Source organism: Phaseolus vulgaris, chromosome 2, assembly GCF_051622355.1.
Source record: "Phaseolus vulgaris cultivar YP4 chromosome 2, ASM5162235v1, whole genome shotgun sequence".
Classification (NCBI taxonomy): Eukaryota; Viridiplantae; Streptophyta; class Magnoliopsida; order Fabales; family Fabaceae; genus Phaseolus; species Phaseolus vulgaris.
The window spans coordinates 38,134,247-38,158,491 of NC_143499.1; the positions used below are offsets into that span (position 1 = coordinate 38,134,247).

The window sequence follows — 24,245 nt, forward strand, 5'->3', positions numbered from 1 at the left end:
ATCATTATATTTTAATAATTTAGTAGTTTAGTCATTTGCAATTTTGGATAACCATGTTATTGGTTTAGAGTATCAATCATTGTTTCCTAACAATTTTTTTCATCAAGTTTCGAATCCGAGATCTTATTTAGAACGTTCGAGTCTAATACTACTTCAAACCAACATGTTAGTTGTTTTTGGTTTACTTGTCATTTAAATTTTGTTTTAATTCATATAATTTATTATAATACTTGATTATATACTGATTATCATGATAAAATGATGTTTTGTTTGAAATACTGATAAAAATGATTATTAGTGAAAAATAACTATTTTTCTTTAGAAGAATTTTAGAATTTTATTGTAATGCTACAATTCTAAATAGAAAATTATAAATATACATTAGAGATTAAAATAGTCTTAGAAAACATTTAGATTATTTTTATTGTAATACTATTGATAGTTTTATAAACAAACTAAGTTTGAAATAAAAGATGTTGGTAAAACAAGTTTAATTATGGGTCAGAATAGTAAGGAAATGAGTCATATTATTATCTCAAGAATAATATATTAAGAAATTTGTAGAAAATTTAATTATTATAACTTTAAGTCAGCAAACACCTATCATGATGTTAATATTAAATTAAAGAAAAACAAAGGAGAACCAATTTTTCAAACCTAAGTATGTCTAAATTATTAGAAGTTTATAGCATTTAATAGTTTTAGACCAGGTATTGATTAAGCAGTAGCTAAATTGAGTAGGTATACTCGATGTTTGAATCAAGATCATAAGGATGCTCTTGCAAGACTAGTGAAATATTTAAGAGATACTATATATAGTAGATTTTTTATTATACTAAAAGGTACAATGATGCTAATTGAATTACTGATTTGATAAGAAAAATCCATAAGTGATTATTTGTTTAAATTTAGAGATGATGTGGTTACATGAATATCAACTAAACAAATAATTATTATAAGATCAACAATTGAATAAGAGTTTACTACTCTTGAAATGTTAGAAAGTGAAGATGTGTGGTTGAAAAACTTAACAATCATTCCACTAGAAATGAAACCAATCTTATTAGTGTCAATGTATTGTGATTGCAAGTTGACAATAACTATAACTAAAAATAATTATGAAGGAGAAAAACACATATAATTGAGACATAATTTAATAAAGCAGCTGCTAGAGAGTGAAACAATTTTTATTGATTATGTTAAGTCAACAGGAAATCTAGTAGATCCTCTAACAAAATCCTCAAGGAGAATAAGTCAACAGGAAATCTAGTAGATCCTCTAACAAAATCCTCAAGGAGAAAAATGATTTAAGAAACATCAATGGAAATGAGACTCAAGCCAATTGAAAACAAACAAGTGTTGGAAACCTACCAAACCTTTGTGATTGGAGATCTAATGAACAAGGTTCATATGGGTAAAATAAGTCACTTGTCAATTATGCTAACACTAAAATTGATTAGAATCAATTTTGCCCCTTCCGGTGGTGTGTAAAGTACTAGATATTGGATCATTGAGAGGATAAACTTTGTAGTTAAATTGTATGTGGTACGAGGGATTTTAAATTTTGACAAATTATTTAATGATATCCATATCCCTTAAAGTGTGGTGTATGAATTGCAATATACACATGATGAAATTACCCATATGAATGTCAAGTGTGACCACTTGTATGTGATCATGACAAGGTCTTTAGAACATTCATGAATACCAGACACACACATGACTTAATAAGCACAACATAACGATAACAACATGAATTATGAGTTTATTGTGATTGATTAACCATTAGCACACACTAGTGTTTTTTTGTTTATATAGTTTGCTACAAGAACTACATTGTGTGTTAAGTTTCTCAATCTAAGATTGATTCATATAGCTTGCTACGAGCTTTGAATGAGATTTAATATTTTTTTCTTTCTTTTCTTCTATCATCTTTTTCCAATACGTGGGAGTTTATTATGTTTTTATTATTCCAAAAGGAATTAAGTCCCACATAACTGTTGGGTTTAATAGTGCCAAAGTTCAAGAGGGGGGTGAATTGACCTTTTAAAACTTCTTCGCAGAAACAGTGTTTAACCCAGTTTTACAGAAAATAAATCGATTTATGTAAGAATGAACAGATTTATTTCAGCACTGTTTTTGTTTGAAAAGCTTTTAATTCAGCAAGATTAATCACAAGATTATGCAGTGAGAATTTCCAACAGCACACACTCAAATATCAGATTTGAAAAACAGTGAAACACAGAAACTGCAAGCTTCAATTTCAAGCAAGTGATTAAGGTTCAATTAATGATATTGACAGTTTCTTGATCAGCCTATCACAGTCAATCTGTTCCAATGGTTTTAGCAGATTGTGTATGTTCTTATCAGATTACAACAGCTTTTTCAGAAATCAAGAACAGTATGCACAGTGCCCAGAAAGAACAAATTTATTTACAATTGAACAGATTTATTTCTTTGTTGTTTTATCAATTATGCAGAAACGAAATTGCAGAGTGAGGGAGAGAATGAACACAAACAATTATACTGGTTCACTCAACCTGAGCTACATCCAGTCTTCACCAACAACAGGTGCAATTCACTAACACACAGTACAATCAAGTACACTTCCCACTGTTCTTGAAACCTACAAGAACTTAGGTACTCTTGCTGAAAAAACCTATTTCAGCACTCATACACACCCATCCACTCTTCAAGAACACCTATCAAGAAGAGGATTCAACCAAACTTTTACAAGTAATAAGAAGTGAAACGACTACACCTGATTGAGGTAACAAAGATCAGCCTTAAACCAGTAGGCAAGATTGCTAGAACAGTAGCTGCACCTCACACCAAGCTTTTGGAACCAAACCAAGAACAAGCACTTTTTGATTTTTGAAATCTTTGAAGAACAAATGCTAATCCTTGAAAACACTTAATTCTCTGCTGTTAAAACTTGTTTTTTGCAAAAGTATAAACTCTTTGAATCGTTGTTAAACTCAGAAACAAGTTTGCATTTTATAGAAAGCCAGCTTATAACAGAATTTTGAAAAACAGTTAAAGCTGTTATAAAATGAACAGATTGAAAATAAAATAAACTGATTTATTTTCAAAAGCAGTTAGAGAATCTGTTAAGTGAGGAGACTTAGTCAACCATTCTGGTGCTGAGATAAAACAGAAAACCGTTTAAGCATGACATGGCACCAGAGGCAAAAAGAATCTATTCATTTACAGATGAACAGATTTATTTTTCAAAACGAAAACAGAGGAAGTTTACCTATTTGAAACTCAGTCGTTTTGAAAAGAAGAAGACTTAGTCAAAATACCTGATGCACAAAATCCAATTTTTACAAGACTTTAGCCAAGGCATCAGTGAAGAAAATGAATCTGTTTATTTAGAAAAGAACAGATTTATTTTTATGCAGTAAAACGTGTTTTTGTGTGAAACATGTGAAAAACAGTTTTAGAAAACTTATGCTTGTTCTTAACACATGGCCAGTGGTTATGAGGTGAGTTACTCAGCAAAAAGCCACTCTTAGACAACCTCTAAGCACTAACTAAGACACACTTAAAGCAAAGCACAAATACATGGAAAGAACATAAATGTCTTCATCAAACACAGCATACAAGTCTTCATCAAACACAATCTTGAAGGGGCAGCAACCATCTTCAACAATAACTTTGTTTCCTTTCTTTCCAAGATTTTATATACCAACACTCTCCATATACCTTTAAAGTGGGTGGTAAGGGTTGTGGACCTCATGCACATGAAGTTGTGGTTTTCATTTGGGCTTTCTATGCACGTTTCAAATTAATTTGGTGCTGATTTTTGCCTTTGTGAATGTAACAAGGAGGTTTAGGTCATTTTCTAATATTGACGTTGAGTTTATTGTGGTTCCCACATTTGAGGGATCTTTGTCCTCCATCTCTCATCGTTGGATGTTACATAGGAACATTGGTCGTTGCAAGTTCCATGTGAATGTTTTCTTCCCCTTAGGTAACATTCCATAACTTGCGTAACCTAGTGGGAACATGTGACCATATAGGTCAAATTTACTTTCTTATAAATAAATTCATATACTCTCCTTCTCTTATAAACATTTATATATTAGATGATCTAACAATATTATGAAAAAAGCTTTGTGCTTTTACTCAACTTCCTTTTAGAGTCTGTCTACTACGTTAGTTAGCATGGTTAGTTTTTTATAGAACGAGAGGCAGAATCTTATAATCAAGACTTGTAAAGTTAGAAGGCCATGTGGTCAACCATTTATGTTCAAAGGAATAAAGTATGACTACTATAAACAAATGATGCTTGTTTTCTTTGAGTCATGTCACATTAACATGTTAGATATGGTGGAAAAAGATCACCACATTCCACTAGATGGAAATCACTACTAGATACTATGGTATCTTTAGAATGAAGAACAAAAATATTGATATCAAGTGAATTCCAAAGCTCACAGTATTGTTATGTGGACTATATTGTAAAATAAGTATGCTAAGGTACAATCATTCAAATTGTGTCAAACAAATATAAAACACACTTACTATCACATATGAAAGATCAAAGAAAGTTCAGAAGAACAAACTCAGTTTTCTAACTCATTAATACAAATTTTTCAATGTTGAAGAAAATGAGAGTATATTTGCAGATTTAAGATAATTGGCAATAAAAATCAATCATTTGGAAGAGTTTTTAAAAGTTGTGATTTGATTGACAAAATCTTAAGAACGATATCTACTCAAAGGAGTTCTCAACATGAGGATACTAAGAAACTTATCCTAGAAAAGCTTATTGGTATCTTAGAAGTTCATGAAGAAGTGCTCTAGTGTGATGTGATGTGATGCTCATAAGATTTTTTTTTCTCAATGCCTATAAGACATTGTTGAGGACTTATCAGACATTGTTGAGCTAGACAATTGAGATGACTTCTCTTTCCGAACACACAAGTTTGAAAAGGTGTTTAGAAAACACGTAGGGTTCATAAAAGAGGAAATATTCAATCCAAAAAAGAAATCTAAAGAATGAAAGGAAAAAGGGCATTTAGTGTGATTGAGAAGCTTGGTCATTATAGGTTAAAATTCCTATTACAAGAAAAATAATTCATGTCAACATGAAAAAAAAAATCTTAATCTCTTTGAATTGAATGATAATAAAGAGGAAGAATCTCATGTTGCTCTCATTGTGAACAAAAAGTATGATCAACCTGAGGTAGACTCTATTGATATACATTGTACCATATTACAAAGTTATTTTAAATACTTTCAGACTTTTAAAACTAAGTATGAGAAGGAGATGTTATTATCAAATAAAACATTAAGCCCAAGTACAAAAATGAGAAACTATGTGAAAAGGACACATTTGAAGCAAAGACTTGAGACTAAAAACCCAAATTTTAAAGAACTAAAGAAGGAAGTGATTATGGAATCTAAAAGTTTTGGAAAAGGTTCTAAAATAGAAGATGTTAGTATGATAGTAAATGATCTACAAACTAAACTACTTCCTTAAGGAAAGTCCAATCCCAATCTTTTATAGGTGAGAAGTCTTTTAATCTTCTTATAAGAAAACCAAAATGACCTCATACTAAAATCGAGATTGAATATAAACAAAAACATTCATAACACAAAGCATGCATGATAGCTGTCGTTTTACTGTCAAATTAATATGATTCTAGCGTAGACTTGTCTAACACTAGAGAGATGATAGTATAACTGTGGTCAGATGACCCCAAGTCGTCTCCCAACGAATCCAATAGTAAGATCAGTTGATCAGGGTTTAAAATCTATCTGTAAGCAATAAAAGTTAGCAATAACAATAAAGATAAAAAAGGGGTTTGAGATAGTTGTGCAAAAAATATAAAAGAGATTAAAATAGCAAATAAAAAGCGGTTGATCCCAAGTTCTTCCACCATTGAATTCTTCACAGGTTCTCTAAAGATTAATCTTTTCTCAATCCTCCAACAGAGCTAAACCAGATTGAACATGCGCCGATCTGATTCAACTGAAACTCACCAGTAAAGCATGCGTCTACTAGTTTAATCAATACCCACTTTGTTCCATGCGTATACTCCATGGGAATGCTTACCTCCTCTCTCTTGAATCATGCGCCCAATAAATTAATTAGAACGATGCGAACTAACTAAGAAACCAAAGTTTAAGACAAAAAAGACTCTCAATCATGCGTTCAAGTACAACCTCTCACAAAAACTAGTTTTCCAGGAGATTAGACAATAAAAACAACTGCTATAGAGACTTAAAAATCGAAACTTTTATAGAACAAAACCTCATGCAGAGGTTTAGCCTTCCATGCAGAGGCAAAACAAAAGAATTATAAAGAAGAAAAGAAACTAAGAAAACCCTATGAAACTCTCTCTTTTCTCCTTGATGCTTGTGTCCTTTTATAGGCTTTTCTGCTCCAAGGATCTTGAGAGAATATTGTAGTTTATATTTTGTTAACCGTTTCCAAGTTTCTATCTTTCCAGAATTCTTGTATTTTGCAGAAGATTTGCTTCCAATTCTGTTTCTGAGATATTGTAGATTTTATTTTCTCTTTCTTCTCCTCTGAATTTGTTTTCTGTTTTGGTTCAAGAAGCAACTTGGACTTTTGCATATTTGGCCTATTCACAAAGGTAGATGTTTCCTTTGGATAATTTACTTTAAAAACACAAAATTAACAATAATAATAATTAAGGCCCAAATAAACCCAATTATAAGAATATTAATTAAAAAATGAATTTATTTATTATTATAGTCCAATAATCTATGAATAAGGCTAGTGAGTGTGAATAAATATATGCTCATCAATGCATCACCATCGTCATCTTATATTGTATTATTTAGCGGTATTCTTAAGAAGAACTATAAAGATATATTGATGGTAAAAGATTTAATGATATATGGGTACCTGAAAAAAATATAATTCCTTTTGCAGGTGTGCTCAATGACAACAAGACAACCTCAATCATGGTATCTAGGAAATGGTTGTTCATGACATATATCGGGAGGAAAATTTATGTTCCAAGACATCAAAAAGCAAGAATGGAGGATAATTTATATTTAGCGGTAACTAGTAAGGAAAAATAATTTAAAGTTGGTCAGATGGGTATAAAACCTTTATCTTCTATGAGAAAGTTCTTTTAGTAAATGATCTTAAACATAATTTACTTAGCATTGTGTGATAGTGGTTGTCATGTTGTGTTCAAAAAATCACTGTGTAATAAAAAAATGTTATGAGACTTAACTATTTATTGCTAATAGATAAGATAATTTATACAAGATCAACATGATTGAGTTGTTATCTCGAAAATTCTCATGTCTCATGATTATTAAGAAAGATAAACCTATGCAAAAAGTTTGGTTATGCAAGGTTGTGGTTAATATAAAAATTGTATCAACATATTAGTAAGGGGTTTTTCAGTAATATCATTCAAAGACAATCTTTTTTATGATACATGTATAAAATAAATATAGGTTAAAACATCTTTTAAAAGTATCATTGAAATTTCTATATAAAGATCTCTTAAGTTAATACATTGAAGTAAAGAAATGAACCAAATATTTGTCTATATATGGTGTTGTCCACTTTTCTTGATTCCTCATCTAGTCCTAGTGAAGTGGTTGTATGGATATGTTTTTTATTTTTTATTTTTTTGGCATCATCCAACTTGAAGTTCCTTAGAAGTTCCTTCCTATACTTTGTTTTAATGGATGCATATACAACTTTGTATTTGTTTGATCTGCAGTCCTGAAAACACTTAAGTTAATCCATTATGCTCATTTTGATTATTTTTTTTGCATTTTAGCAAAATTCTCATAAAGAGGTTGTTACTAGCATTGAAAATTGTATCATAAACATAAATTTTGTAAAATTAAGAAGTTAAACTCGATTTTTTTTGCATAATAAAGGGGTATCAACTTTTCCTCTTGAAAACCCATTTCTAGTAAGAAGGAACCAAGTTTTTTTTCGTATCATGCTCTATAAACTTGTTTTAGATCGTATAAAACTTTGTTTAATTTGAAAATACGTTTAAGATAATTTGTAATCTCAATCTAGTGGGATGTTCCACATAGAGTTCTTCCTTAGTGTCACCATTTGAGGAATGCATCTAAACATCCATTTGATAGAAATTCATATTATTGTGAGCAATAAATGACAATAAGATGCATATATAACCTCGAGTCTTTTGATAGGTGCTTAAATTTTTATGCAGTTTACGTCTTCTTTTTATGAGTACATTTATTATAATAATCTAGTACATTTATGATAATATTCTAACCTTATTTCTCACAATATTATCTTGTTTATCTAGTTTGTTGCAAAAGACTTAGTTAACTCCAACAATTTTCTCGTTCTTTGGCAACTCTACAAGCTTCCAAACATCATTCTTTTGTAATTGATCAAACTATTCTTTCATTGCTCGGATCTAGTCTTAATTATTTAATGCTTCATAACTTTTCTTGAAAGATTGATCTTGTTCAACTCTCTCACTTGAATCACTAATTAAGAATAGTTTTAGGGATGTGATATTTTTTGTATGAGCATTCATGTTAATTAACTCACAAATTTTAGCTTGGTCGTCTGATGAAGAATTAAACACACCTTCAACGTTATTTGATCACCTAGTAAACATCTTTAACTATGTTTGATTGTCGACTAGACACATCTTCCTTCTTCATTTGACATCATTTACAAGTTTTAAAAGGAATCATCTAACTCTAATAATTTATTACTACACTTATAGTCATTAATCATCACATGGATTACTTCTTCAACTATCATTTTCTTAGAATTATAAACTTCGTAGACTTTTTTTAGTATAATCAAACATGGTTGTTTTATCACTTTTTAGAGTAAATATTGGTTCAAGATTTTTCTTTTTATTTAAGATGAAACATTGATATTCAAAATGTTGAAAATATAATATGTTGGATCTCCTACCTCTCCAAAGTTCATAAAATTATTTAGGATAAATTTTATTTAATTTTTCTTAAACAGTAGGTTGTGTTTACTCTTTTTATCCAAAAGTGTTTTGTAGTTGAATTACAAACATAGTTTTAGTCATTTCTTGCAATGACAAAAAATTATCTTTTCACGACATCATTTTATTGAGGTGTTCGTAGGGTGAAAAATTGTAATAAATACCACTATTTTTATTTTCAAAGAATTATTGAAATCATTACTTTATAAATTTTTTCTTATGATTATTTTATGAATGATAAACAAGTCCTTTTCATTTTGAATCATTTTACATAATTTATAAAAGGCCTTAAAATATCTACCTTGTCAATGAAGAACCATGTTTATCTAATGGTCATCCTTAGTAACATGACCATATTTTTTTATCATTGACATAAATAATTCTTGTAGGACTAGATAGATCTATACAACATGATTTAAAAGTAGAAATGTGATTTTTATTATTTTTAATATATGAATTGACTCTTTCACAATTTTTATTGAAGTTTCTCTTATCAAAGTCTATGTAAAAAAATAATTTGCTTGATGAAAAAAATGAAAATTAAACTCATTGAATGACTATGAACATAGCTAAAAGGGAAAATGTGATGTTTGTTTTTGGATTGGGATTAGAGAGTGAAGAAGATGAGAAACACAAAGTGAGATGATTGGGAACACGGCAAAGAGGTGGAGGGAGCAGAGAGTTGTCGTATAAGCTTTTTAAAACTCCATCAACCACTTCTTACAACTCAAATAAATTTTATAAATGAAGATGATAAGCTGACACCACTTAGAAAAATACAATTTCACAACTCAATATACTAATATTTTAATTATATTTCTTTTATATTTTAATAAAAATTATTAATGTATATTATTATATTATTAACATAAGTTGTAAAATGAATGTATTTTATTTTATATGTATGAAAGTATAATTTTTCTTTATAAAACGATGTAAATAAAATACAATCCTGCCTAAAATTTAATTAATCATGAATTTAGCTAGTCTAAATTTGGATAAGAGAATTTAATTTGTACAATTTCCATATAATATTTTTGCTATAATTTTGGGTTAGAAACTAAGATAATTTATGATTATTGTTCGTCTAATATAACTTTTAGAAAAGCTTTCTTTAATACCTAAAAATATATACTTGACACAAATAAATTATATATAATTAACTTATTATTTTATTAGTTTGTGAAAAAATATTTTTTTATTATTTGTGGTGTTAACATATCACCACTCATATACATGTTATTAGAAATCAAATTGTTGCTACACTGTCAGGATTTGAGGTACTGAACAATATTATTGAATTTACTCATGGTTTCACATAAAAAAAAAAGTTTTAAAGTTTGCTTTGATTTATTATCATTTATTATGAACTGAGGTACTGAACAATGTTATTGAATTTACTCATGGTTTCACATAAAAAAAAAAGGTTTAAATTTTGCTTTGATTTATTATCATTTATTATGAACTAGGATACAAGTATATTGGAAGTCTTTCCAAATAGGACAAAAGAAAAATAAGAAAGGAAACACTGAAAGCCAACTTTTAAGATAAACACACAAGGAAAACTCTGGTATTGAAGACGTTGATAATAATTCAAGGATTGGCCAAAAGGTAAGCTTCAATGACCTTGAAAAGAGCATCACTCTTGGCTTTACCAGCTTTGAGCTCATCTTCATTGGGTGGAGCATCTCCTTTGCTGTGATATTTTATGCTCAACTTCACAACTGAACCTCCATTGGGACCATCACTGAGTTTGGAGTCGATGCTGATCTTCTCTGCAGTGTCTGGCAAGGCAGCACCTCCAACGATGCTGTAGCTGTATCCCAAGTTAGCTTCATCGATTTCTTCTATTTTGTGCAACACAAACTTTGTCTCCCCATCTGTTCATTCGTTCACAATTCAGTGAGTTAATCTTTTATATATGCTATACTGTTACTACTTCATATACAGAAAATATATAGAAAATGAAGGAAGATATATAGTACCCTCAACGAAAGAGATCTTCTTGATGGTTCCGGGGCCACCGTTGCCCTCAACGATTTCAACACTCTTGAAGGAATCAACAGCCTTTGGGACGATGGTGTCGGCGTCTTTGACAAGAGCTTTGTAAAGGGTAGCAGGAGCCACTGGAGAAGTGGTTTGGTCCTCGAATGTGAAAACAGCCATGATCAAAGGATTTCAAATGAGATGAAATGGAAGAATGTGAAATAGAAGATGTTTGTGTTGTGTGTTCATAGGCAGAGGAATGGCATGTATTTATAAGCACAAGCTTTGGTGTCACTATGTTTATTTCTATGAATAACTCATAACACAGCAAAGTGTGAATCTGATTCCTGATACAAGGTTGGTGGGCAATTCATTGGGTCTTTGTTTACCAACAATATTTTTTCTCTGTAAATAAACAATGTTCTTAAGAGAGAGTATGTGATCATGCATCATTCTTTCTTATTTTCCTATCATCAATTTTATCTTTATGTGTTCGTCAAAAACTGCGATTGGGAAGCTTTCAAATTCAAAGATACACGTCAATTTCCACGATCAACGATAGCGACTAGTTGCTGTATTTGCGGGAATGAATAATTTCAGAGGAAACTATGTTAATACTCTCTCATTTTTTTAAAAAAATTATAGAAATTTCGATCTTTCTTAAAAAAAATAATTTTAAAAATTACATTATTATCTAATTTTATATATATTTACACACAAAAAAAAAGTTATACTTTTAATAAACCTCGATAAGATAAAAGATGCTAACAAAATAGAGGTGGGAAGTGTAAGTACAATTAAAAAAAATCTATAGGATATATTTGTAACTTACTCTTAATTTTATATTATATTACATTATTATAATTCTTATTTTATTTTATTAGACGCCTTCTAGATGCTTTTTCTTTTGAAAAAAAAAGTGTCTTGTAGATGTTGGAGAAATTGGACTTGGAGTTTTTAATAACGACCCATTACAGAAAAGTAGTGTTAAATATATTTATATTAAATATTTTAATAGTTTGAAAACACATATTTTTTTTTATAATTTTATACAGTATATATTTTTAATAAATATTTTTATTTTAACTTAATATTGTAAATGATTAATATTTTTAAAATGTATTCCTCATATTTATTTATAAAATAGTTTTTACCATCAATTTCTCTGTCACGTTTTTAATTTAATTTTTATTATGCATTTCAAAATGATGTAATGATTTTTTTTAATTACAGTCAAATATGATCTTTTATGGTTTGATAGAATTTTGATTATTTAAAAATGACTCTATAGTTAATATTTATATATTTTTTTCATTTAATGACCACTTGTATTTCATTAAATATATAAAAAATTAATAAGTGGATCAAATTATAATAAAGATTAAGATTATTATATTAAAAAAATTAGAGAAAAAAATCAATTTAGTTTTTTTTTTATAAAAACAGAAACCAAGATCAATACCAATCGGAAATGAAGTTTATGATTTAAAATAACTTATTAAACATTTCTTTATTTTGAAGAGCAAATTAAAATAAGATTTATTTAATATTAAATTATCATTCCTGCAAATACAATAGTACACATGCAGTCGCCAGGGTTGAACGTGATGTGTCTGCGGATTAATTTTGTTTTTGGAGGAAACTTCTTGTTTGAATTTGAATGATTCAAAATCACAGTATTTGCCAAACAAATAAAACTAATAGTATTTAATATTAAATAATGAAAAATTGATTGAAATATTACACAGGTTATACAAGTGAAAAAAAATGTTAAAAAATTTAAAATTACTGAAATAGGGGAAAGAAAGACAGCATGAAAAATGAAAAAAAAGGTCATAACTTTTCTTACTGCTAGCAGGAGTATATGCAAACATATAGATTTAGGATGTTTAAAAGAAATATCATCTCATGACTTACTATTGAACTACTTCGTATCAAAGTTGTTTAAAAGAAAATTTTCATTGAAGAGTGTAAAGTCAAGCTTGTGCTTATAAATACATGCCATTCCTCTGCCTATGAACACACAACACAAACATCTTCTATTTCACATTCTTCCATTTCATCTCATTTGAAATCCTTTGATCATGGCTGTTTTCACATTCGAGGACCAAACCACTTCTCCAGTGGCTCCTGCTACCCTTTACAAAGCTCTTGTCAAAGACGCCGACACCATCGTCCCAAAGGCTGTTGATTCCTTCAAGAGTGTTGAAATCGTTGAGGGCAACGGTGGCCCCGGAACCATCAAGAAGATCTCTTTCGTTGAGGGTACTATATATCTTCCTTCATTTTCTATATATTTTCTGTATATGAAGTAGTAACAGTATAGCATATATAAAAGATTAACTCACTGAATTGTGAACGAATGAACAGATGGGGAGACAAAGTTTGTGTTGCACAAAATAGAAGAAATCGATGAGGCTAACTTGGGATACAGCTACAGCATCGTTGGAGGTGCTGCCTTGCCAGACACTGCAGAGAAGATCAGCATCGACTCCAAACTCAGTGATGGTCCCAATGGAGGTTCAGTTGTGAAGTTGAGCATAAAATATCACAGCAAAGGAGATGCTCCACCCAATGAAGATGAGCTCAAAGCTGGTAAAGCCAAGAGTGATGCTCTTTTCAAGGTCATTGAGGCTTACCTTTTGGCCAATCCTTGAATTCAACTAAATTATTATAGCAACCACTTTCTGATATTATATACAGAGTCTTCTTGTGTGGAGTGTATACCTCAGTTAAGTTAAGTTTGATTATCATGTAAGAGTGTTTCCTTGTTTCCTTTGGCCTCAGAATTGTGAGAGCTGGTATCTTTGTATCTCACTTCATCCATAAATTATAATAAAGGAATGAAAATTTGAATAAAATTTTACCCAGATTTCTTTGGGATGTGGCAAGGTGTTGAGGGTAGGCATGTAATGTATTGAGTATAAATTTGGATTTTTTGTTTGTTTTAAGAATGAATTGGATGGAACTGTTTAAAGGCCTTATATCAGCATAAATGAGAGAAGACAGTTAGTGCATTTCATTTCTTAGTAAATGAGAAAGTGCATTTTTGTAAAGTAAAAGTTAGTTTGACATGAGACAGCAGAATGTTTAAACGAGAGAAGATTTTAAGAGGTGGATTTAAGCCTAATTGAACCCATAAAATCGGTGGACTCATGATATTGAGATTTGCATTCATTCATGTACATTCATAATGAAATACTCTAATCTTCTCTAATTTGAACAGCAAGTTCTCCTTCTTTTCTTTTCCTTCACTTCAGGCAAACTAAACAACTTTGCAATCCGTTATAAACAGCACTTGTTGGAACCACATGTCTGATGCAACCTCTTTTGCAGAGCTTTTTAGGAGAAACAACTATTCATCTTTATGAGATTTTTCAAAACTAGAAAAAACGTAAATACCACCATTTTACCATTCAAAATCTAGCTTTCAACATATGGCTTAAAATAATTGACTAATGATACCATGACATTCTCATCCTTCATTTACATTCAACTTACAATTTCATAAATTATTATTTTATTATAATATTATATTTATATTTATTATTATTATTATTATTATTATTATTATAACAGCATATTTTTTATGAAAAACAATTGTTAAAGTGAATGTATATATAAAAAAAAAAGATAGTGTCAGAAAAACTTCTTAAAAAAATTAATGCATTTCATGTGTTGATTTATAAAAAATTTGGATAGAGAAGTTTAAGAGATATTATTTAAAGCTCAATTAAGTTTTAAGTTTTTTATTTTTTTTACTGAGTTTTTATTAAAAAAAATTGTTCTATTAAGTAAGTAATATTATTTTTCAATTAAGTTCTGTTTAATTTTTTATTAATCGGTTGATGTGATTATTATCTTACTTATCAAAAAACAAAAAAAAATTAGACAATAAAAATTTAATTAAAAAATATAAAATTTTTAAGTACTCACTAATGCAAAATTTTATTCAATTCAGGTTGAGCCAGGCTTCTGTCTCGGTTAATGATGTTTGGAGGGCAATTTGGGTTGGAATTGTGAGTGAAATTTGGAAAACATAGGAACTCAGTCGTCTTTAATGGAGGAGTGACAGATGTGTTAGAAGTTTTTGCCTCAACACAAGTAAAGGTGTAGTCTTGGATTGCTACAAAGTCCCGCGAAGTTTATTTTTCCTATCCCTGTTGGGTTCTGGATCCTTTGGCCTGTATACGGCTGATTCGGTAAAGCTAGTTAGCGCTTGGTTTGGTTGGTCTTTTGACCGACGGTTTTGGGTGTCGAGTTAGGAGTTAAATTGTATGTGGGTTTGTAAAAGGGTTGGACCACCCCTGAAGTGGTTCCCATTTATTGATTTTTTATTGCTGATAAAAAAAAATAAAAAATAAATATATATATATATATATATTTAATAAAAACTCAATTAAAAATACATAAATTTATGAAAATTTAAAACTTAATTAAGTCTTATTTAAGATTTGAAGTATTTACCAAAAATATATATTATTTGAGGAATTTTAGACTAAAATTTTATAAAAGTAAATACATATTAAAATTTCAAATTTTAAATTTCATCGAAAAGGTAATATTTGGAAAAAAAATTCTCTTCCTTAAATTTATGTTTTTTCATTATATTCTTTATTAAACTTTATTTTGGTCTAAATATGGTTAATTTGACTAAAATCGATATGTTAATTTTTGACACAGGTTTCGAGTGCATGATATCAACATTATTATTTTTTAAATATCATGAAATTTTCCCTTCATACTAATAAAATTGATCGTATTTACCTTTTTGCTGACATCATCAAGATTAATTTATTATTGATACAGTTCAAAGTTATTTTCAAATAAATGTCAAATAATATTTTTTTAACAACAATAATTTTTTTTTAATTTTTTTTATTTATGTCAAATAATATTAACTTTAAGTCTAATTGAACTAGATAAATTTTATGGCCATTTATGGAATGAAATTTGCACACTTATATACTAGATGTGAGATCTCTTACTAAGTAAGGTTAGTTTTCATTCATGTGAATCATAGTTTTTCAACTACTCAAAATAGAAAAATGTCACATGCTAGATGAAAAGGATTTGGACTTTTAAAGAGTACTTTTCGTAAGTCAATCTTCTAATGAGTTAACCATCTACTCCTCTATCTCACGTTTTCACTTATATCCACTAACCACATCAAATAGTCTTACCCTCACCAAACAAACATATATGACGAACATATTTTTTTTTTTACATTTTAAATTTTTAATTATAAATAATTAGATTATAGTCATGAATAAATTTATTATTTTATAAAAATTTATCTAATTATTTATTTTGACTTTAGTTGTTATTTATCTTAATTTTTTATTTTAGTTAGAATAGATGGTGTGATTATTACATGTAATAAATAATTTAATATAAGTTAAATAATTATGGAATAAATTTTATAATATCTTAAAAATAAAATTAGAAGCAAATTTTGTGAAGAATAAAAAAAATAAAGTATGCGATAAAATTGATAAGAAAATCTGAGACGCAAAATTCTCAGATTTTCTTATTTAAATAAGGTGTCAACTTAAACCGTTTGTATTGAAATTATTGAAAAATTAAGTGAACTAATCTTATCTATGTTTTCACTAAGTTTAATTTATCTGTTAAACAACAATTATTAATATAATTTTTTTTAAAACCAAGTCATTGTGTAATCCTATGAAGAAAAATACACATATCACTATGTATATTGTCCAAACTCAGCTGGATTTTGACAAAAAAATTGCATATTCAGTAGTTACTTGTTACAAGTATAAGTATGTATAATATTTAATTTTTTTAATTAAGTATAAGATATAGATGGATATTTGTCCTTATACCTATCTCTGTCCTCATATCTCATTTCGTCTTAAATTACTAATATTTTAAATTACTAATATTTCATTTCGTGTCTTAAATTACTAAAATACTTATAGTTTATACCTATCCTAAATTACTAATATTCCATTTCGTCTTCAATTACTAAAATATTCATAATTTATACATATCTCTATCCTCATATCCCATTTCGTCTTAAATTACTAATATCCTAAATTACTAATATTTCATTACTAAAATACTCAGAGTTAAAACTTAATCACTATCTTTGCTCCTTAATTTCGTTTCATTTGGAAAAACCTCTCTTTCTTTCTTTGTTTTCACAGTTTTTCATTCTCTTTCAATTATTCCACTTAAATCTCCAAAATACTTTCGCTTTTATCAAAACCTTTATTACACATTTGCGTAATTTTGTTTAAAATGGTGTACCACATTTTAATAAACACATCGGTTTCATTGAATGAAATAAATTTTTAAAATTCACATTTGATTATTTATACTTTTTTTAATATTTTTATTTGTTCTTTACAAAGACACTATTATAAATAAATTAACATATAAGAAATTATATTTAATTTAAATTGTATCTCAACATTAAAATTAATTTCACCATAATTAAAAAATGTCAATATAAATATAAACATATTAAATAAAAAAAAATATTTGTGCATTTAATCTTAGGGAAGAAAGACAAACCAGTAAATATACAGGTATATTATACCTCCATCCAAAGAATAAATTTTGTAAGAGTAAATTGTGTAGTACTTTAAAATTTATGTTTATCTAATAATTTAGTGACTTAATAAATAAATTACAAGCACAAGTATAGGTATGGGTATTTTTTTTTAAATTGAGACATGTATTATAGTACTATGCATACCCCATTACCACCCCTATTTATTATTAACATAAACTTTATTTTTACTTATACTGAAAATTTTTATAGTTTTCAAATTAATGGTAATAGTAAAACATAAGCTAAAGTGGGCATGTTTTTTTTTTAATGGTAGTTTTCACTTTAGAAAAACAGAAATGATATTTGTTGAAGAAAAGTGATGTAGTTTAGAGAATAAAGTGCATTAATTGAATAAAATGAAATTACGAATATACAGAACATTTATGGCCCAACTCAGAGTGAAGATAAGTGGAAAAGGAAACAGTAGAGGAACAGATATTGGGTTGTGGTGAGAGGATTTAAATGCACAACTCATCTAATTGGGTGGTACTGATCAGAAACTCGTCTTGGGGGCAGCTTTCGCAGTATGAAGAGCACCAATGCTGACGGAGCAATCTCTACCATCTGCACCTCACAACAATCAACATTCAGGAACAGAATCAGAATAGAAGGGAATTTTATCAAAAGTTTCTAATTTTTACTCCTTAGCTGCTGCCCACTGGTTAGGAATTACCACTTTTGTTGGTTGGTGGAGATCATCATTATAAATAAGCACATCAGTTATTTCAATAAAATAAAAAAAATACTATTTATCCGTTTAGTAAAGCAATTTATTGCAACAATTAAATAGGATTTTTAAGAAATTGACTTACCAAATAGTAAACCAGGTTAAGAATGGGACGGTCCAAGACATCAAGATCTGTATTCTTATCAAATGCAGAAACTGCAAGCTACATTAAAGGTGAAAACAAATATCATGTCAGAAAACAATAACTTCAAATGCATACAGTAGCTTTAAATGGGAAGGAACTCACCATGGCACATCTTATCAGGAAACAAGTGCAACAAATACTTGTAACAGACCCAACCTGCCAAGGTGAAAAGTTAGTCACATCACACAACAGCATGTGCCAGAGTTTTGAAGCTGCAATTTTTACCTCACACATGGAGCATGGTCTGAATTTAAGGATATATAAAGCATGAAGCAACACATACTTTAGAAACAAACCTCGTAAAGTTTCTTTTGACGGCCTCTAGATTCAATGGGGAAGCGCCTCAACAAGAAAAACAACCTACATCATTCTCAGAAGGTTAGTGTTCAATGGCCAAAAACAAGGATTGTGGCATCTGAAAGACAACAGTGTAGTGAGCTTACCTTCCACCGTACAACAAAAATCCAAGAGATGCGAAGAATGATATAACTGCAAAACAACATTAAAACAAAGGTCAAAAATACCAAACAACTATATATGAAGTTTCTTAGTAGCAATAATCGATTATATATTCTCTAGTTTTATTTTAAGAATGTTTGTTGGGATTAACAGAACAAATTCCTGTTTGTAAATGCAAAATAAGCAACATGCAGAAGCAAAAATTATGAGTAAGAATACAAATATTTTCTCTTTCTCAAAGAATCTCTTGAAGAATCTCCCCTCTTGGATGAGCAACTCTCAATTCTCACCAGATATGAAAAAGGAACTACCTTTCTTGAAAAACAGATTCCTGGAGTTCTCTCACTTTTTCTCTTCTCTCTTTCTCTCAAGAATTCTCACGAGAAGAATTGTGATTTTTCATGCAAAAATATGACTGTGAAGAGAAGAAATTTTTCATGAGAAGAAATAGGGAAAAATTCCAACAAATTCCCCTTCCAAAAATGTTAATTAAAAAGTACCAGTGTGTCAGTGTAATTTCTTCGCATCCATAGCTTCCCATATCCAATATCAAATCCTTCTTGATTGGCACAGTCTTAATCATTGTCTCAAATGAATTAACTTTTGTATGGATTTTTTCTATCTTCATAGCTTATCATATCCAATGGTATGATATGTTTTGAGCGCGAATGGAATAGGGGTTCTGGGCTAGATAGATGGTACTTTAGTTATCACAATTCAACACATAATCATATTGATTAGTCCAAACTCACTTAGGAAATTCTTCAATTATAGAAATGTATTTCGCTTCAAAAGTAATCAAATAACGTAATATAGATTTTTTGGAATCAACATCTTTGGCCATATCTAAATCTTAATATCCAATGTGCATGGAATATCCATTGCCAAAACAAACTCCTGGTAGTTCCTCTTAGATACCTTACTACCTTAGTATCCATTTCTAAGCTTCCAGGATTTGATAAGAATCTATTCTCATAGAACATATGCAATATATGCCTTTGTACCTATCTTTCATGGCAAAAGACCTGTTCAAATCCTTCTTGAGATGAACTATTTTTGTCTTGTTTCTCCCAATATATATTTCTTCTTCCAAATTTTCATGTAGGAAATTAGTTTTAACTTCCAAGTTTAGTTCAGCACTAATAGATGGTTAACTTGCTAGCTATATATTTCTTCTTCCAATCTTCTAAGTTTCCTTGTAGGAAATTAGTTTTAACATAAGTCCTTCAATCTCCAAGTTTAGTTTAGCACCGATAGATGTCATCCTCACTATTGGTAAAAAAAATCTCTTCAAAATATGTCTTCGTAACTCTTCACGACAATTTGTGCTCTATATTCACAACAATTTTAATGTCAATGTCTGCTTTCTTTTGGCAATCCAACCCACTTGTTTTGCAATATAAATGTCGTTCTTTCTTTTGGAAATCCCCCAAAGCATGGGTCTGGCTCTCCTTCAAGGATTGAATTTCTTCATTCATGTGGGATGCAACCATTTGTCATTGATCTTGGCTTCTTCAAAGCTGTGAAGTTCCCCTTCATGATTAAGGTTGGCATATTCTTTTGAGAAATATCTCTTTTATGGTTGTTTATCTAATCAAAAGCTTGGATCTTGTCCTATTTGAAGGTTATCTACCTCTTGATCTTCATTTATCTAATCAAGAGTTTCATTTGTTTCTTCAAGTTTCTAGCATCTGATTAAGTTGCTCTGTTTGGTTAGGTTTTTCTGTCTATTATTCCATATTAAAATTCTCTCCCATAATCAGTAGGATTTTATAACAAACCACCTTAAAATTTGGCTTCTCAGATATCTTGAATTGTTTGATCCTCAAACATACCATATATTTGCTTCGAACAATTTCTTGTTTGATCCCATAACTTGAATCCAAAGTATTTATTCAAGAAAAAACTCTTTATGCAAAGATACACAAAGAGATGTGATTCTTAACTCTTTATGCAAAGATACATAAAGAGATGTGGATTATTATGAGAAATGTTAATTCCAGCAACATTAATTGAGGGCAAGATGGAAATTAAATATTGACACAAAAGTCATCAACTAAATCATGTTGATAGAAATAACCTGAAAGGAAGAGTTCTGCAGCTTCCAAGCCTGTCGCATTTTTACTTGCACTCATGTAAATCCAAAGGCAGATCTATTATAATCAGGCGCGAAGATTAAAATAAAATGATTACATTAACTAGTAAGAATTCTAATTTTAAGGGCTATAATGGTGGACAAGGAAAACAAGATTGTGCACTTGCCTGTATCATGTAAATAAAACCATTGATGATAAAATAAGCAGGCCTAAGTTTGTGTGCCGGTTCACTTCTTGCCTGAATACATTTGAGGAAGAAGAATGTAATATAATTTACCATAAAATAATGACTGTTAATGTAATTCTCCCAAAGAAAGTAAACATACCTGGTGATATATCTCAGCCCAGAACAAGACAAGCAAGGTATAAGTAGAAAAAAACAGAAGACCAGGAAGCTCCATCAACACCAGCTCTAGTGCCTGCAAACATAATGTGATAATAGGTCAGAACATGAACAGAAACAATTAAGGAGGATATAAGCTGAATGGACAAAGGGAGAAAGAAAGATGAAGGCCAAGCATAAGGGCAGTCAATTTGTAATTCAGCTAATTTTCCTGTAACTGGTTCGTTGTTTATTCTATTTGGGAGGAAAAAATTATTAGATTATCCTATGTCATGGATCATCATGTGTTTAAGGTCATGAACTACCTCCATGTAACTAGTAACTAAGTTTTCAATTTACAATAAAGAGTAAATAAAAGCAGGATACAGATTGGGAATGGCCAGGACCATAGCTTGTATCTTGGACTATGCACTAATTGGGGGGTGTTTGGAACTTGTTTTATAAGTTATAGTAGAAGCTGAAAATGTGTAATGGACTTCTTTAAACGGGGTAGAAAATACAATTGACTGAAAACTCTTGGTCATGATCTTTATAAAGAGACAAAATTAAAAAATCTTGATGAAACTAAATTATTTTCATATCTTCCATTGTAAACTTAATCATTCAAAATCCAAGCTTAGCAAAAAGACATGATGTGCTCTATTTTGATCCTACTTCCTTAACCTACCAACCAAAGCAAGAAACGAAGAAGTGGGATTAATGCTTAAATTCCAGTAGTAGAGATTTAAGAACAGAAAAATACCTTTGGTTTTATTGCAAAAACATTTTTGTATAAACCGAAAAGGACAGCCCTCACTGCAAGTGTAATATGGATTCATCAAGCATAAAATAAAAAGAAATAAGCTAAAAGAGCTGTTTATAGAGTATTCACAACTCTTACATACATCCATTGACAACAAAGTTCATCAAGTGGAAAACCTTCTGCGTTGTCCACCCATATTCAGGTACCCTCATTTGAATTCGCACCAGTTGTACCTGAGAATGAATAAAGAGGTTACCCATTATGGCTTCCTTTGAAAAAATCTGGCTTCCAAGCCCATATTTTACCAAATTCCCACACAATTCACATCTCAAGCTGCAAAAGACAAGCGTTCACATTCTGCATGATGTTGGATCATAAAAATCTGGTCAGGGGTTAAAGTTTAAACCTTAATGAGATTTGATGAGACGCGGTGTCAGCTGTGTAGTAAATAAGTTGAGACCAAAACCAAAAAGGAAAAAGTGATTCAAAATGAAAAAAAAAAACAATAAATGACTAAACTTGACCGTTTTTCTGAAGGTTGATGATTTCCCCATGAAATAAAAAGAAAATGACTTACCAGGGCAATAAAGGAGACAAAGGAATAAGCGACACAAAGGGCATAGTAAGTGCCTCTCTGCCATTGATCCGTGGCATCAATCTTGTTCCACCATAGGAGTGCACTCACAAACTCAGCCTCTCCTTCTGTGAACCCAAAGGTCTTTGTCCTGAGTCCAAATGCCATAATTGGATTTGAAATGACGAAGGAATTAATAACAAGGAAGAAGGTGGAGGAAGAGGAAGAAGAAGAAGAAGAAGAAGAAGAAGAAAGAAAAAGAAAGAAAGAGAAAGAGAAAGAGGAAGCAAAGGGGAAGTTGTTTTGGGTGTACTACAGGGGAAGTAAATCGAATGTGACGTGGCTGTGTCGGAATTGCACAGGTAGGTGATTGGTGTTACACGTGTGGCGTGGTGGCATATTCGTTGATTATGCAAAGGACATGCTAATGCTTTTCTTTGTTAAAAGAGATTAGAGATGGTGATGATGATTGATTTGATGCGAGATTGGTAACAACAACTTTTTTGTTTGTCATCAAAAGGGTTTATCTTTTGACTTGACTTTATCATATTCCTCCGATCAATCAGTGCATGGATACATGCCTTGGGTTGACCCTTTCGTGCAATTCATTTTTTACTTTAGTAATATTCCTTACGTGCCCGACATTTTATCATTACTATTTATTATTGTTTTTTTCCTGCCTCTTTTCTCCAACACAAGGTCAATTTTTGTACACTTTTCGTGACCAAATTTATACGACTCTCTTAATACATGATTTCACCGCTAAGAAAAACTGTTTTGTTTCCCGAATTAAATTTTTTATTAATTATAGAATTTGTTTATACACTATCATCTAATAATAAATTATATATATATGATAAAATTGTTTTGCAACGCCCTTAAATTACGTATGTTTATATATATATATATATATATATATATATATTATTGTGTGTCAAAATTATTTTGTTTAAAGACTCGTTCTATGAGACAATGGTACATAGTCTTCTCGTTTTTTAGGCTAAAGGTATAACTCTATAAGAGTTGTTACTTCTATTTGTTATGAATGTCGTTTTCTTTTCTTCAGGTGGGTACATCCGTAATTAGTTTATTTTGAGTATGCGTCTAGGAAACCCAATAGTTCATAACTGGTTGTGTTATATGGGAGGGGATACATGTCTTTGGGGAATGCCTTGTTGATGTTAGAATAGTCCACACACATCTGTCATTTGTCATTGGCCTATTTTACCATCACCACATTGGCCAACCATATAGTATAATTGACCATTCTAATGAACTTGACGTGCAACAAGTAATTCACCTCGTGATCTGCTACTACCCTTCTCTCGTTACCCAGATTCCTCTTCTCTGCGAGATAGGCTTTGCTTGAGGCAGGATGGAAAAATTGTGACAAATGAATTAGAGGTCTATTTCGGGTATATCAGAGGTCCTCCAAACTAATAAGTTTGCGTTGTCTTTTAGCACCTCCTCGACCTCCTTCCTTAAGGAAGGGTTTGTTAGACGCTCAAACTTGGTGCATTGGTTTGTATTGACCCCACCAGCTGCAATTCGACCATGGGTTCGTCAAAAGTTGGGAAGTTTTCATCAAACTTTGCCCCTAAGTCAAGGGTTGACATCACCGATCTTCATGTAA

General features: G+C 30.2%; 3 protein-coding genes across 4 annotated transcripts; 1 reads left to right on the plus strand and 2 right to left on the minus strand.

The window, feature by feature from the left end:
- Positions 1 to 10,367: 10,367 nt before the first annotated feature.
- Positions 10,368 to 11,187, minus strand: LOC137811852 (pathogenesis-related protein 2). The gene is made up of 2 exons (XM_068613706.2): positions 10,946 to 11,187; positions 10,368 to 10,840 (listed from the first exon to the last, which is right to left on the minus strand). The coding sequence occupies exons 1-2, from the start codon at positions 11,124 to 11,126 to the stop codon at positions 10,554 to 10,556; spliced, it is 468 nt and encodes a 155-aa protein (XP_068469807.1). The 5' UTR covers positions 11,127 to 11,187; the 3' UTR covers positions 10,368 to 10,553.
- A 1,662-nt stretch (positions 11,188 to 12,849) lies between these two features.
- On the plus strand, positions 12,850 to 13,807 carry LOC137811853 (pathogenesis-related protein 2). The gene is made up of 2 exons (XM_068613707.2): positions 12,850 to 13,211; positions 13,317 to 13,807. The coding sequence occupies exons 1-2, from the start codon at positions 13,031 to 13,033 to the stop codon at positions 13,601 to 13,603; spliced, it is 468 nt and encodes a 155-aa protein (XP_068469808.1). The 5' UTR covers positions 12,850 to 13,030; the 3' UTR covers positions 13,604 to 13,807.
- A 4,041-nt stretch (positions 13,808 to 17,848) lies between these two features.
- Positions 17,849 to 23,201, minus strand: LOC137811855 (tobamovirus multiplication protein 1). Of its 2 annotated transcripts, XM_068613709.2 has the most exons (12): positions 22,616 to 22,754; positions 22,344 to 22,395; positions 22,181 to 22,271; positions 22,039 to 22,091; positions 21,280 to 21,372; positions 21,120 to 21,191; positions 20,938 to 21,010; positions 18,842 to 18,887; positions 18,695 to 18,758; positions 18,501 to 18,554; positions 18,339 to 18,416; positions 17,849 to 18,090 (listed from the first exon to the last, which is right to left on the minus strand). In XM_068613709.2, the coding sequence occupies exons 3-12, from the start codon at positions 22,248 to 22,250 to the stop codon at positions 17,998 to 18,000; spliced, it is 696 nt and encodes a 231-aa protein (XP_068469810.1). In that variant the 5' UTR covers positions 22,251 to 22,271; positions 22,344 to 22,395; positions 22,616 to 22,754; the 3' UTR covers positions 17,849 to 17,997. The 2 variants fall into 2 exon arrangements, with proteins under 2 accessions (XP_068469810.1, XP_068469809.1); XM_068613708.1 differs by lacking the exon at positions 22,344 to 22,395 and having other exon boundaries at positions 22,616 to 23,201.
- Positions 23,202 to 24,245: the final 1,044 nt, after the last annotated feature.

Excerpts from the sequence above, each read along its gene's own strand:
- LOC137811852 (XM_068613706.2), bottom strand. The coding sequence starts at position 11,126 with ATGGCTGTTTTCACATTCGAGGACCAAACCACTTCTCCAGTGGCTCCT. Across the intron at positions 10,841-10,945 it reads GAAGATCTCTTTCGTTGAGG|ATGGGGAGACAAAGTTTGTG; the intron begins GTACTATATATC and ends ACGAATGAACAG.
- LOC137811853 (XM_068613707.2), top strand. The coding sequence starts at position 13,031 with ATGGCTGTTTTCACATTCGAGGACCAAACCACTTCTCCAGTGGCTCCT. Across the intron at positions 13,212-13,316 it reads GAAGATCTCTTTCGTTGAGG|ATGGGGAGACAAAGTTTGTG; the intron begins GTACTATATATC and ends ACGAATGAACAG.
- LOC137811855 (XM_068613708.1), bottom strand. The coding sequence starts at position 22,780 with ATGGCATTTGGACTCAGGACAAAGACCTTTGGGTTCACAGAAGGAGAG. Across the intron at positions 18,555-18,694 it reads GTCAAAAGAAACTTTACGAG|GTTGGGTCTGTTACAAGTAT; the intron begins GTTTGTTTCTAA and ends TCACCTTGGCAG. Across the intron at positions 18,091-18,338 it reads TTAACCTGGTTTACTATTTG|ATGGTAGAGATTGCTCCGTC; the intron begins GTAAGTCAATTT and ends TGTGAGGTGCAG.